The 16,176-nt window shown below is 33.1% G+C and overlaps 1 protein-coding gene across 1 annotated transcript; it reads left to right on the top strand.

The window, feature by feature from the left end:
* Positions 1-1,949: 1,949 nt before the first annotated feature.
* On the top strand, positions 1,950-12,967 carry LOC134686031 (myosin-2 heavy chain, non muscle-like). The gene is made up of 3 exons (XM_063545730.1): positions 1,950-2,694; positions 7,435-7,518; positions 12,756-12,967. Exons 1-3 carry the CDS (start codon positions 1,995-1,997, stop codon positions 12,818-12,820), a joined length of 849 nt encoding a protein of 282 aa, XP_063401800.1. The 5' UTR covers positions 1,950-1,994; the 3' UTR covers positions 12,821-12,967.
* Positions 12,968-16,176: the final 3,209 nt, after the last annotated feature.

Here is a 16,176-nt window from a genome sequence, read left to right as displayed (position 1 = left end):
ATTACAGCTTATATTTCCACAAGTAAGAACACATATGCAACTGTCTGCAACCAAGATTTCAAAATGGTGAAGTTGAAATCAACCCGTCGTAAATTTTACGGACGTCATCACGAGTTGGTTGACCGTTTTGGAATAACCGTTTCACAGATGATATCGGATATGTTCCGTATGTCGTAACTACAACACCCTTCTCTTTTCACGTATGTGACCAACTGAATAAAACTATTTACCGGATTTGTAATAACACACGCAACACGATAGGTGCCACATATGGAGCAGGACCTGCTTACCCGTCCGGATCACATGAGGACCCCCCAGTTTTTAGCTGAGTTCGTGTTGTCTTTAGTTTTCCATGTTGTGTTTTCTGTACTATTATTTGTCCGTTTGTCTTTTTATTGCAAGCCATGGCGTTGCCAGTTTATTTTCATCTATGAGTTTGACTATCCCTCTGATATCTTTCTTCCCGCTTATACGTGTTTAACAGTTATCGTATCGTATCGCTGGTTTCGTTAGATTTTGGTGAAACAATTCGCAATTTAGGGGCAAAAAATCTTATTTTGTCATCGTAGTAGAAAAAAGAATTACGTACGAATAAGAAAAAAGAATCTGGTTAAAAACACTTTTTTTGATTGTCAAAAGCGTCTCAAACAAGTATCTATTGATATGGTTAAATAATTTTGTTTTTATCTGAATAACGTCTGATATATTGATTATGATGTTCTAATATAGGTTATTAATAGAATACCTGAATCTAAGATATTTGTCAAAGGAGCACACATCTTTGTAAATATTAAGGTGGATAAGTTACTAAATTGACCGGACCTTTGATGTAGTAATTATATTATAAAGTTATCAAAAGTGACGTTCACCTCTTATGCATGTTTTTAAATATGACATTTATGAATAAGGGTATACAGTTTTGATGAATCTAACATATACCTGTCAACTGTAAAAAGAGATATATCGTTCACAAAACATTTTAACTATTAGAAATTATAATAGTCTATGCACCGAACGTATGCATCAATTATCGAATAATTTATTTTTGCAAATTTCATTTATCCGCCAAAATATATAAATTTACCGCAAAAATTACCCGTTGTATATCTTTTGGTAGCTGCTTAGTTACTATGATAATTAACGTGTTTTCAGCATTGGTGGCTTTACAGAATTTATTATAGTTAACACCACAATTTCAGTGCATCAATTCAATAATTGATGAACTGAAATCGTACAAACACGCATAAATGATGTGTGGCTGAATTAAGAGGAATTTTTATTCAGTAACTTTAGAATAAAGATTACAGTTGTTGACTCATACATTGCAAGGATTAGATTTTTGATGTGATGGTAGCATACATCAGTCCTGCATATCATTTTTTGCAACATGATGAAATCATATTTTTAAGGATCAACACATTCTTGAATCTTAACTTGGTTGATAAAAATCGTCTGTTCAACGTGAAAAAAGAGTTATGGTTGTAGCCTCGATATAATTATATTATATGAATTTTTAAATAACACCAAATATTGTTAATTTTGGGAAAACACGAAACTGAGGTTAATATAGTGACATTACGAAGTCAGTGACACCAAATGTTTTTAATTCATGTTTTGTTTTCAAATTCATGAAACATGTGAAATACCTTCACACAATGTTTTTAAAAAAAATCAGGTATATTATCCATACCACGAAAAAGTGTGGATGCAGTTTACAGAATAAAAAATAACGAATTAAAAATTAGAGAATATAGAAAAATAGAACAATAAAAGTAACGAATAGTGAATAATGGGATGTTTAAACATATCAAAATTTGAAATCAATGAGAAAAAAAAAAAAGAGAAAAATGCTAACATTTAAAAAACAGAACTGAAGACTCAACCAGCCAGACCCTCATGGACTTTAAACGTCTTTGTTCAAACAACATTTAAACATGTCAGTCACCCGTGAATGTTACTAATAAGGACATTGTACGTTTTGAAACATAACAGAAATGGGGAATCATATAGTTGTTCTGCTACTGTCTGTAATTGTTTTGCTGGGTGCATTATATGTACATAAAGTGGAACAAAATATAGTCCAAATAAAAGACGAACTACTTCAACGCGGAAATGAAATAAAGAAAGTGACGGAAGAATTGGAATCGAACAAAAAGGCACTTACAAAAGTGAAAGTAGAATTGCAATCGACGAAAAACGAACTTACACAAGTGAAAGTAGAATTGGAATTGACGAGCAAAGATCTTAAACAAGCGCAAGTAGAATTGGAATCGAATGAAACAGAACTTAAACAAGTGAAAGTAGAATTGGAATCGACCAGAAATGAACTTGCACAAGTGAAAGTAAAAGTGGAATTGACGAGAAAGGAACTTACACAAGTGAAAGTCGAATTGGAATCGACTAAAAATGAGCTTAAACAAGTGAAAGTAGAACAAGAATCGACGAGAAATGAACTTAAACAAGTCGAATTAGAATTAGATACGGCGAGAAATGAACTTAAACAAGTGAAAGTAGAACTAGATACGACAGGAAATGACTTTAAACAAGTAATAGTAGAATTGGATACGGCGAAAGAGCAAATTAATATACTTCGCAAAGAATTGATAGAAAAAGAAAATGCCCACAAGAAAGAAACAAATCAAATCAGAGCAGACGTAAATACGTTAAGTGAAGAACTTAATAAGATTAAAATAGGTAAATAAGCACAGTCGTGAGTACAATGCAGCTATATCATGATACTAGTATGGGCAAATGACCTTTTTAAAAACGCAAATGTTCTATAAGTTGAAGCACAAACGTCCCGCGTCTAGTAAAGATTATACAATGTATAAATATTATCCTTTTTTTACGTAGGGAGCATGCGCATCAATTTAACAACATATATTATCAGTTATTGTAAAATCTATTTTAGTCCCCAAAATGAACAATATACTGTAAACCAACTTATTTTCGCGGCTACTTATTTTTTGCGTTTTCGGAAGTCAATTCATTTTCGCGGCTACTTATTTTCGCGATTAACACTCTCCCTAGAGTGTATTTTAAAATGTCAATAAAAATCCCTACGTCTATTGTCACTAATTAAAACTTGACCGAACGTGAACTGAATTCACGCACCTGTACAACTCCTAAATTATTTATTCTTATAATCTAATTGTCAGTTTAAGGATGTCTTTACGGCAATATTTAATCAAACAAAAAACTACAAGTGGAGAATTGGACAATTCTTTGGATTCATTACTGCCCGATCCTAATGTAGAAAAAGACGCTGAAACAGGGAAAACTGTCACCGTTGCAAATTCGTCAGTAAAAATCGTTTTGCAGTCTCCTAACCGAAAAAGAAAACGTGGCGAATATTCAAATTATTCATCCGAGCAGACAGCTAAAATAGCAAGATATGCTTGCGAACATGGGAATACCAGTGCTGCAAAACATTTTTCTAAATTGTTGTATAAAACAATAAATGAAAGTACTGTTAGATCTACGAAAAAACAATATATCGATGAAATGAACAAAACCCTAGAGAAAAAATTGTGGAATTGAGCAGAAGTCCGAAAGGTCGCCCAAAATTACTTGGAAAACACGACGAAGAAGTAGTGGATAACGTCAAAAAACTTCGTGCAACGGGTGCAATAGTAAACAAACAAATTTTGATAGCCTGTGTTACGGGAATCTTGGAGCATAAGTGCAGAAGTATGCTACAGGAGAACGGTGGACATATTTCTCTTCATAGATCTTGGGCCGAGTCTTTTCTTAGGAGAATCGGTTTCGTTAAACGGAAAGGGACAAAAGCAGCACGCAAAGTGCCTGCTAATTTTGATGAACTTAGGGTAGAATTTCTCGGCAGTGTTTCAAAAATTATAACTGAAAATAACATTCCCGAAGAATAAGTGATGAACTTTGACCAAACAAATATCAGTATAATTCCATGTGGGAATTGGACAATGGAGGAAGAAGATAAGGTTTTTATTTTATTTTGTTATGCCTTATTTTATTTTATTTTTATAGTAACGATCAATTCAGGCCAAACAAAAAAATTATTTTGTTGAACATTTTTGTTTCTCATGATATCAATAATATTGATGATAATTCACTATATAAAACAATAAACGTCAACAAAATAAACATAACATCCATCTCCATTTAAATGAAATTAAAATTGACCCTCCTTTGTATTTACAGGGTCAAAGCAAGTTGAAATTACTGGTCTCGAGGATAAACGCCAGATTACGGCTCTTTTAACATGCACCATGGCAGGGAATTTACCCCCCCCCCCCCTCAACTACTGTATCAGGGGAAAACTGATCAATGTCACCATCCAGTGAAATTTCCTAAAGGTTGGGATATTCATCATTCCGAAAACCACTGGTCAAACGAACAAACTATGTTGAGATTTATTGACACTATTCTCTTGCCGTACATTCACGAACAACGTGACCGTTTAAATCTCCCACTTAAACAACCAGCTCTAGCAATATTTGATGTTTATGCTGCTCATCGTGTTGAATCGTTCATTAACAAGTTACAGAAAGCAGGCATACTAATTAAATATGTTCCAGGAGGGTGTACTGGAGAGCTTCAACCCCTTGATTTATCTGGTAATTCTCAGATTAAGGAGGTAGTGAAATCGTGTTTGGTACGCAATTGAAAGCTGGTAAAACTGTCAAAAACGTTGAAATCAATTTGAAGTTGTCAAACATAAAGCCAATACACGCTAATTGGATTATTCAAGCCATTCAAAAGGTGAAAGATCAAAAAGGTGTAATCCGTAACGGTTGGGTGAGAAGTGGAATGTTGACAGTCGATAAATAATTGATTATGTACACACCTGCGGCATGACTTACCTGAATAATTATGTCGTCTAATCTGTTTGTTTACATAATGATGTTTGTGTTTTTATTTCAATTTACTTTCAGTAATAAAGTTTGTCATTTTCTCATCTTAAATTTTGTTACATGCCCCATTAGAATTTATGGACTTATTCGCGGCGATTTATTTTCGCGTTTTTTTAATGCTCGCGAAATTAGCGAAAATAAATCGCTCGCGAAAATAAGTTGGTTTACAGTATCTGCCGATTAGTGTTAAGAAAACCTCCGTATCCATAAACTTATCAGAATGTATAATGCCAATAAAAGAACGATTACCTAATGAACGATAGAGCGACCAGTAACCAGTGCTTCAGTGGAGATGATTTTATTATTAAGTTATCCTTCGTGTAGAGATGGTTTCATAATTAAGTTATCCTTCGTGTGGAGACGATTCCATTATTAAGTTATCCTTCGTGTGTACTCCACTGCTTCTGTATTAACCTGTTTTACCCTTCAAGTGCAATGTTTTAATCTGTAAATAACCTCATTGGTTGTGACCTCATATTTTGTTCTAACGGTTTGATGTGTCTCAATTTTTTATTTATTCGGCCTTTGATTTTAAACATATTTTATTCATTAAGATATAAAAAGGATTGAGCAACAGGCCTTTCAGGTACTGATCTTCTTCGTCATGTCTTGCGAAATGAAGTGTCGTGTTTGTTAGTATAATCTACTTATTTAAGGTTCATCATAACGTTTTAACTAATATGGCCGTATTTACACCACACATTTACACCGCACATTTTACTCTGAGTACAGACAAATCTGTACACCCGGAACAGTTTGGAAGGCATTGCAGGAACTAGTTGATTACATTTTAAATAATTGCATTAGATGTATGTTTCATTATAATACGTTATTTTGATTGACAAATAGCAATCTCGCGTCATACTGGAATGAACATTTATTTTAAAATGATTGTAACATTCATGATGAAAACATTTCCACGATAAAGTGAACAGGGAAATAAAAGTGACACTTGATAGTAATCATGTTTTCATGATCATAGCGAAAAAATGTAATATTTATTATAATATTGAATTATTCTTTTAATAAATTCATAGCTATAGGGTTGTAAAAGCGTTGATCGCGCACACATTTTTAGAAGGAACCCACCAGGCACACAAAGTCATTTCAACGATGAAATGTGGTTGATATTTTCCCCTGACGTTGCTTCAACAAAAGTTCATGAATAAGGATTTTTCTATCGAAGTTGCAATCAATGTCACCTTTTATTTTGTACAATATCTAATAAAATCAGGAATATTTAAAAGAAATATAAGCTCAAAACGACGTCTAACCGGACTTTTATTAAAATCGTACAAGTTATACAAAACTATAAATTTTCATTCATCGAAATATACTACTTAAACTAATCTCTGTTATTATCCGGAAATATTTAAAACATAGATAAATCACACTTCCGAGAAATCACAGCATGTATAATGGCAATATCTATTAGCTGATACACGAGTATTAGCACTCGAAGAATTATCACGTGACATGATGCTGACAAATGTATAGGAACCGCACGCGACAGCGATAATCAATAGTGATACAAACACAGGGGATTGTACAATTTTCTTGAACAATATTTAGGAAATATAAGTGTTGCTTTTAATTTATATCAGTTGCTGTATTAATTGTCTTTAAATACTTCAGTGGTGTTAACATTGGGAGAGTATAATAAACAAATGTGTATATTTTGAAAACCTCGCCATATTGCATATTGTAGAGATATCATTACTGGCTTCAGTGTGTCCATCATCTTTTTCGGACGTAGTCGGTATAGTTTCGGTTTGTGCCCTATGAACTTAAGGACGCTTAACTATGACAACAGAATACGAATGCTCGAAAATCCTTTCTGTGATTGGACAAAATGCTGTCATGGTGGGTGATTTGGTTGTGTTTGAAAAAACGTCTCGTTGATTATATCGTAATGGAAAGCAAGTGAAAAACTATACATATTTGAAGTAGATCTTACAAAGATTTATATTTTTATTAAAATAATTGTTTCTCCAATAGCTCTTTGCATCCATGACAGCTGTTATATAATTTTTAATGTAAGCTTTGTTGTACAAACTTACATGACTTTTAGAACGCATATAATCATGTGATGTGAGATTTCCGCGGGGTTTTGGTGAATGTAAACAGAAAGATACGAGGACCGAAAATACTGAACATAAGCAGAGAAAACGTTATCCTATACTCACATTTAAATACGTCGGATATCTTTTCTAAAGATAGTTCTTGTTTTGTTGTACGTTCTAATATGACAACACCTCTATATAAATATGTACTTTCATCTTGAAATAGCATACTCAGCTTATATACAGTTATTTAGTTCTTTACTGCTGATTTGTTACTGAAAAGGAACTTTTGCGAAGTAAGATTATCAGCTCCCCATTTTGTATATGAAATTTTAATCCGTCATACATAATCACATTAATATAATTATTTTCATCTATGATCTGAAATTCTTAATGATTTCTTTTCATTTTTCACTCGAATTTTACAAATATGAAATATTGCATGGCGATGATGATCGCTGTAATTTTTTTTTTTACAGATTTAAGGGACAGAATTTTAGGAACATTTGATCATGAGAAAAATGAAGAGGAAAGATTTAGGGATGGAGGTAAAGGATGTCGAGGTACGTTTTTATTTTTATTATTTTTAACTTTTTTAATTATCAATAATCAGATATAGGAAGATGTGGTGTGAGTGCAATCAGTATGTAAGTTAAGGCAATAGGTACGTAAATGACTTGTCCGTCGATATTTAAAAGACATTTTATACACGTAGAACTTATCAAAAGATAACGAAAAGTCACCGATCTAATTTCCGAGTTCCAGACATTTGAAAATGATAAGGCAACAACATAAAGTATATAGACATAACCAATAATAAGAAATGTTAAGCCTTACTTATTCTGACGTTCAAACCAATCCTACGAGTTTTCTATAAAAATCAAATGTTTATAAGGTATTGTTGTCCTTTCTTTTGATATATAATTTTCATGGGGTTACCGAACTCCCTTTATATATATATATATATCAGCCGTTGAAAGGGTGTTGCTGACGGAAAAAGAGAAAAAAAAGCATGACGTCGCCGAAAGGATTACGCAACGTCAAGGCCATATCAGCAGAATTGTAAAGACAATGACTGCTGCATTATAATTAGTTTGGCTGTATTTATAACGTATTTCTGGATTGATTAAACACAACAGTAAACTTTTATTCCCCCGATAGTTGCAGAACACATACTTCGATCCAATAGTACTGGTCATTTGCAAACTTAAATGGTGTGTTTGATATGACACGAAAGGAGATGTGGGATAAATGTAAATAAATGCAACAGTAGTATACCGCTGTTCAAAACTCAGAAACCCAAGGACAAAAACAAAATCGGGGTAACAAACTAAAACCGATGGAAACGCAGTAGATATAAGAGGAAAACAACGACACAACACTAAAATGTAACACACACATAACCGGACCAAGCATCACACAAAATACCACCAGAATAACAAATATAACATCAAAACCAAATACCTGAATTTGGAATAGACAAGTACCGTGACACGTCTTATCGCAATGTGAATTTACACTAAAAAATAAGAGAAAACAAACGACGCAACGTTAAAATGTAACACACACAGAAACGAACCATAATATAACAATGGCCATATTCCTGACTTGGTACAGGACATTTGTAAAGCAAAAATGGTGGGTTGAACCTGGTTTTGTGGCATGCCAAACCTCCCTCTTTTATAGCCATATGAAATATAACATCAAAATGACAACACAACACCACAGGACTACAATATAAATAAATTGGAGAACACAATTGACACAGAAACACACGAATAACAGCCAACAAAAGGCAACAAGTTCAAAATTTTAATACGCCGTGTAAATTATAGGCAAAAGCAAAACAAAAAGAATATTTTAAAGTTTGATGCATATTATCCCTACTTTTTTCCTTTTGTTGCTTTTATTATAGCGAGGACAGTGCAAAGATGTAAATATTCAAAAACAGATGTATACAAATTCCAACTTATTAACTTTTGGTTTTTTTTTTGTTACTCGGCTTCACCGCGGTTGACAATGTTTTCTTGGGGTACCAATCTGCTCTATCCCCCACTCAGTTATGTGTTATTTATATATTATAGAATTCAATAAGGACTTTGAACACACATTAAATGACGTACTGATAAATGTATCCAGTCTAGATTTTGTGAACTGTAATGATCAAGCTAACAATGTAGAAAAGCTGCATGTGATTTTGAAGAACCGACTTTGAAGGAGTTTTAACGTATTAATTTTATGTTGCAGCGATTGGAAATTGCAACGGCATTATGTGTCTCGTAATTTATGCCAACAATATTCTTGTTCGTACTTAGAATGTTTTGCAAAATTTCATATATTGTGATAAAATGAGAAGAAATACGTAAAAAAAAATAAAAACTCTATTTCTAAATTTTTATAACAGCATTTTCACATGTAAACAAACAGTATCAACCGAAAAAGAAATAACGGTAGTTCCGAAATTTTGCGCATTTTAAAATGAATTAATTGATGCATGGAGAAATTTCTAAATCTTAAGTATAATATATGTACTTTGCTAATTATTTTATTTTTGAAGTGGCGGTAAAGATTAATTTTCATGCATCGGATCTCTATTTTTCCCATACCGTATTTTCGTGCTTGAATAACAACGTGTTACATTTAAAAAAAAATCGTTCATTTGAAAGACATATTTACTTCCTGTTTGTCCTTGAACAAGGCCCAATCCCCACTTTCGATTCACGTTCAAGTTTATTGTCCCTTCGAAAGAGTAGGTTCAATAAGACCCAATTTTGTCTCTAAAATATAGCAGTTTTGCAAAATTGTGAAAATTTAATCTTATAGCTTTTAATTGGAAAGTAGAATACTTCTGCTCCACAAATATGGGCTGTTTTTGAGAATACCATGCATATATATCGGGTACTAACATCAATAAGTCATGCTTAATTACTGAAATCTTCACAATTTTATACGGTTTCCGTCTTGTATGAAAGTGGCTGCATTCGTGTTTATTCATAATATTGGAATTAAAGTTGCATTTAATGATAATACATAGCATATATAAAGGTTGAGGATGAACACGTATGCGACCACATTTCTTTTTGACAAAAAAACATCTGAAAAGTGACGATTTCTTTGCATATTTAAAAGTTTTTTCATATTTAAGCTTGAATCGGGGTGTTTTAATGACTTAATCAGTTAAAATATTTCACATAAACGAATTGAATCAATTGAAATAGACACTTAAGTGTTAAAAAATTGTCAAAAATCTTTCGTGAGATGAACTGGAAATTTGAGGCTAAAATCGGCACTTACAGGACCTACTCCTTTTTACTCTAGCGGCGTAGTACAGTACATGATATATAAGGCATGAAGATGTTATTGTTACAGATCAGCTAAATTATCTAAATTATCTAAATAACATTTGTTGTACAGTTGTCACTGACTCAGCCGTACTTATAAATATAATTATTTTCTGCACTGTATCTTACATTAATTTGTAGGATCCTTTACTATAGATAATTGAGCTGATCTGTAAAAATAACATCTCCATGCCTAATATATCATGTACTGTAGTACGCCGCTAAATTAAAACTGACGAGTAAAGGTGACACACGGCCATTGAAAGCTGTATTTTTGTACAGCTCAGGTGGTCGGGTGGTCTAGCGGGACGGCTGCAGTGCAGACGATTTGGTGTCACGATATCACAGTAGCATGGGTTTCGAATCCCGGCGAGGGAAGAACAAAAAATTTGCGAAAGCAAATTTACAGATCTTACATTATTGGGTTGATGTTTAGACGAATTATATATATATATATATATATGTTCGAATCCCGGCGAGGGAAGAACCAAAAATTTGCGAAAGCAAATTTACAGATCTAACATTGTTGGGTTGATGTTTAGACGAGTTGTATATATATATTAAGAGTTAATCTAAAAATGAGGGTACTTTCTCTAAAAATGAGGGTGCTTTTTATATGGCCTTCCAAATACCGTTTCGATCCCTAACATCACCGAAGAGACATTTATTGTCGAAATCCGGATATGGTGTACTAAAGAAATATTGACACCGAATGTTTGTGGCACAACATCCTGTCCACAAGTTAACAATTTTTTTTTTCTGTGACGTATTAAATTTATAATAAGATCCATTTTGTTACAACCTGTGATCAATTTTATTTGGCAATCGCCAATGGCAGTCAGCAGGGTTAAAGAACATCAGTTGTTCGACCTGTTAGTCAAATGCGTTTTGTTTAAATATACTTTTTCACTCTTTTGGTCTTTTGGAAAATGTTGTTTGTGCTGTTTTTAGACCCTTCTACAACGAAATTTGTTTGACATGCACACGTATAAAAATTGCGGTTTTTATCCAACGCAGTCATAGGTTTGAACGTAGTTTTCAATTTAGACTCGTTTATATATATATATATATATATATATATCAATATTAACCTCTTTTTTCGAGGATTGAAAAACGTCCTAGCCGTTTTCACAGTAGTTTTGAAGGCAAATGTATTTCTTTGAATGCAAATGCCTAAATGTGAGTGTGTGACTATATTTGCTATGAAATTTCAATATATAAAATGACAATACATAGTGTAAGCTTCAATTTGTTATTTTGGGTGTATAATGCATGTACGTGTTTTTGATATTCTTATCAATATACATTTCGTTTTCACGTCCCATATCTACATTCCCGATTTTCAAGTAAAGTCTATGATCTGTGACGATTACCAGCGTATAGTAAGTTAATGTATGGACAGTTACCAAAAGGTATAAACAAAGTACTTCCGAGACCCATTTTTTGTATTTGTTAACAGTTTTGTAGAAACTTTATGGTGAAAAGAAGTTCTTGCAAGCATTAATGTTGGTCAGCTAATAAACCAGGCTGATCCCAACTCAATTACTCTCCGACCATCACGACATGCCAAGTTACTTTCATTTTCATGGGAGAAAGCACTGTTTAACTGTTACAAGATATTTCATTTTACATACTTCAATTTTCGTTACATTTTGATGAGATGCATTCAATACTCTTCCACCAAATTAACCATTATTCCAACGGATCGGAGAATATTCTGACATCTTGAAATATTATTTTCGGGTGTACGGGATATAAAGCTCACAGCAACAAACGTCGAATTTTCCGTTTCCGCTAGAGGCGTTCATTTACGTACCTCTCACCTTAAATTGCATGTGTTGTTTGTGTGGATACTGTATGAACTTCGTGATTTGTGTTGATTTATATACTTTATATTTAAAACATCAATTGCAATCAATAAGACGGGTGTCATTATTACACTATACCCTGGTGCTCCAAATTCGTGACTTTTTTACAACAGATCCTGGTGCTCGTAATAGGTGGCATATGTAAAAAAGTTCCTGGTTCTCGAGATAGGTGGCATTTTATTAATACATCCTGGTGCTCTAGATGGGTGGCATTATAACGATAATTCCTAGTGCTCGTAATAGTCGGCATTGTTACAATAAATCCTCGTGATCGTGATGGGTGGCATTGTAACAATAAAATCTTAATTATGCTTGAAATAGGTGGCATTTGTAAAAAGAGAACCTGGTGCTCGAGATAGGTGGCATTGTATGTGATTGTATTTTGTAATTTACCTCTTGTTTCACAGGTCAATGTGACGGAGTATTTTTGAAATAAAGCATATTGTATTGTATTGTATTGCTACATGTACAGTAGCAAAAAATCGTAAAAACGGATCCGCGTTTATGTAAACCAGTAAATTAATTCAAAAAACGTTCTACGTAATTGTTAATTTATGCTTACCTAATGTTATTCGTGTTTTTTTTTTTCAGGAAAACACAAACATCATAAACATCATGAACATCATAAACATCATAAACATCATAAACATCATTAACATCATAAACATCATAAACATCATAAACATCATAAACATCATAAACATAACAGACGCTGAAGAAAAGAAGGGATATGCAATAGAAATGGCCAGAGGGGTTCAGAGACTACAATTCATTTTCACGAAAATATTAAAAATAAATTAACAGATTGTTTGTATTTATTTACCAGATCACATATTGGCTATATGAGCTTTTGTCATAACCTGTTAAAGATCAAATCTTGATGATGTCATCTGTCGAGTCATGCGGCTTCAATATTTTTTGTGGTGACTAAGTATTAAAGATATCAGGAGATCAAAAAAAATCAACGTCGATAAAATGTTAAAAATATTACGCTTCTTCAACAGATATTGAACGTTGCGCTTCCGCGCTTCATACTAAAGGTTCCTTTGTCAACCTTTTACACATAAATGAATTTTAAAAAAGAAGCATTCAATTCTTAAATGCATTTTATGTTTCAGAAAATTTATACTTTTCTAGATTATGCTATTCATTTTTTTCCATTCCTGCAGAACGTGCAAAAAACCAACTAAGTTGGGAGAGATGTTTGAGAAGTTCCCCTCATATAATAAATGTTGTGAGTAGTCTTGATTTAAATGGAGAATAGATGGACAGTAGATATCTGCAAATAATAGGTGATTTAAACTGTGTAACTGATTGGACCGTATCAAATGAAACTCATGTATTTTTTTCTATCTTCTGCAAACTGGAAAAAAATGCACACCAAAATTCAAATTTTCTGAAAAATAGACTACATATAACTTTTATATATTGAGTTCCTGCCATGCCTAAAAAGATGCATCAGTTTGTCTGTATACATAGTAAATGTTGTGGTGTAAACACGGCCATATTTTTCAATTCCTTGTAATGAACCTTAACAATGAAAAACTTGAATGCAAAAAAATAAGCAATTACTTTCTTGTTTTTATTTTATAGTTTACACAAAGCTTAAATTAATGCAAAACAATTCATATGAAAAGTTCACATACACTTTACTTCTTCTTAAGCCCAGAAATTCAGTTATTGAAAGCTATATCTTTCAAATAAAGCATGCTCACCATTTATAAAATTTATCGTTTACAATAACTTCTTTGACAAAATCTGATTTTTGAGATTTTGTTTGTTTAGGTTTTTATTTTTTTATTTTCAACCATACTCAATGGTAGCATTCCTTTCAAATAACTATTGCATTATTAACTAATTCTGGCGACATGATGAATAGATCATCATTAACAGCGATATTGTACCTTCGTGTTTTTAAGAACTTCACACACAAAGACCTTGGTTTTATGTAACTCTGTCGTCTATACTACCTTACATCAGACTGAAAAAAAATAGAGTTCGACCAGGTTATAACTGATGTTCAAATATTTATAATAAAATAACTGGAGTTTTTACAGTTCCAAAGAACGAACTTTTTCATTTTTCATTCACAATGTTCTCAAATGGAGAAAAACTTCATGTCGAGATTATGCAGAATCATCAAGTGATTGGTCGAAATTATGGATATTCCACCGGCGTGTTTTCAACAATTAATTTCTTGTAAGAAGGGAGATTCATTTTTTTGAACGTCGCATGGCAGGAAAAAATGCTCAGAATATTCATGGGCATGGATATGCAGCATTTTCTGCTGGATTTTTAAGTAATAGTGATTTAAAACGGACGATTCAATTATGAGACATACTAATGTAACAAAGAGTGTCATAGTAACTTTACAACTCATTCCTTATTCTATAGATATAAGAAGATGTGGTATGATTTCCAATCTAAGTCGACATTAATGAATCAGAAGTTAATGTACAATAACATGAGAACAAACTGTCTAACGATAATTCATGACAATCGGTCTTTTGGCATTTGAGAAAATTAACGAATAATACAAGATTGGAATAAACCTGTAACGATCTAGGGCCGTGTCCGCGAAGCTGTCTTTGGACTAGAACGCGTCTTAGGATGGCATTATGACACGACTTAGTCCAAAATCAGCTTTACGAAAGTCTCCTAAGATAAGATTTGTCCTACATATGGTCCTAAAGTTAGGATATATACCTAGCTGTCTTAGGATGGTTCTTGGATAATTCCCAAAGTTACTATGTCCTTAGTCGAAATAAAAATGACACAAATTACCTACAGTCAATATTTGAAAAAATGATCTTGTGTAGATACTATCCCATCTCTTTGTCTTATCATGTTTTGCCTCCATATTTGATTGCTTGCTGAATAAAGTTGCATTTTTGTAATTTATCATGTATTTGGTTTAGATGTTATATTTGTTATTCTCGTGGGATTTTGTCTGATACTTGGTCCGCTTATGTGTGTGTTGCGTTTCGGTGTTGTGTCGTTGTGACGTACTAAATTATAATCCTGGTACCTTTGATAACTATTTACACCACTGGGTCGATGCCACTGCTGGTGGACGTTTCGTCCCCGAGGGTATCACCAGCCCAGTAGTCAACACTTCGGTGTTGACATGAATATCAATAATGTGGTCATTTTTATAAATTTTCTGTTTACTAAACTTTGAATTTTTCGAAAAACTAAGGATTTTCTTATTCTAGGCATAGATTACCTTAGCCGTATTTGGCACAATTTTTTGGAATTTTGGATCCTCAATGCTCTTCAACTTTTTACTTGTTTGGCTTTATAAATATTTTGATTTGAGCGTCACTGATGAGTCTTATATAGACGAAACGCGCGTCTGGCGTACTAAATTATAATCCTAGTACCTTTGATAACTATTTACACCACTGGGTCGATGCCACTGCTGGTGGACGTTTCGTCCCCGAGGGTATCACCAGCCCAGTAGTCAACACTTCGGTGTTGACATGAATATCAATAATGTGGTCATTTTTATAAATTTTCTGTTTACTAAACTTTGAATTTTTCGAAAAACTAAGGATTTTCTTATTCTAGGCATAGATTACCTTAGCCGTATTTGGCACAATTTTTTGGAATTTTGGATCCTCAGTGCTCTTCAACTTTTTACTTGTTTGGCTTTATAAATATTTTGATTTGAGCGTCACTGATGAGTCTTATATAGACGAAACGCGCGTCTGGCGTACTAAATTATAATCCTAGTACCTTTGATAACTATTTACACCACTGGGTCGATGCCACTGCTGGTGGACGTTTCGTCCCCGAGGGTATCACCAGCCCAGTAGTCAACACTTCGGTGTTGACATGAATATCAATAATGTGGTCATTTTTATAAATTTTCTGTTTACTAAACTTTGAATTTTTCGAAAAACTAAGGATTTTCTTATTCTAGGCATAGAATACCTTAGCCGTATTTGGCACAATTTTTTGGAATTTTGGATCCTCAATGCTCTTCAACTTTTTACTTGTTTGGCTTTAT

The sequence above is a fragment of the Mytilus trossulus genome, chromosome 10, assembly GCF_036588685.1.
Source record: "Mytilus trossulus isolate FHL-02 chromosome 10, PNRI_Mtr1.1.1.hap1, whole genome shotgun sequence".
NCBI lineage: Eukaryota > Metazoa > Mollusca > Bivalvia > Mytilida > Mytilidae > Mytilus > Mytilus trossulus.
The sequence above is the reverse complement of the archived record's forward strand: the minus strand, read 5'-3'. Positions and strand labels throughout refer to the sequence as shown.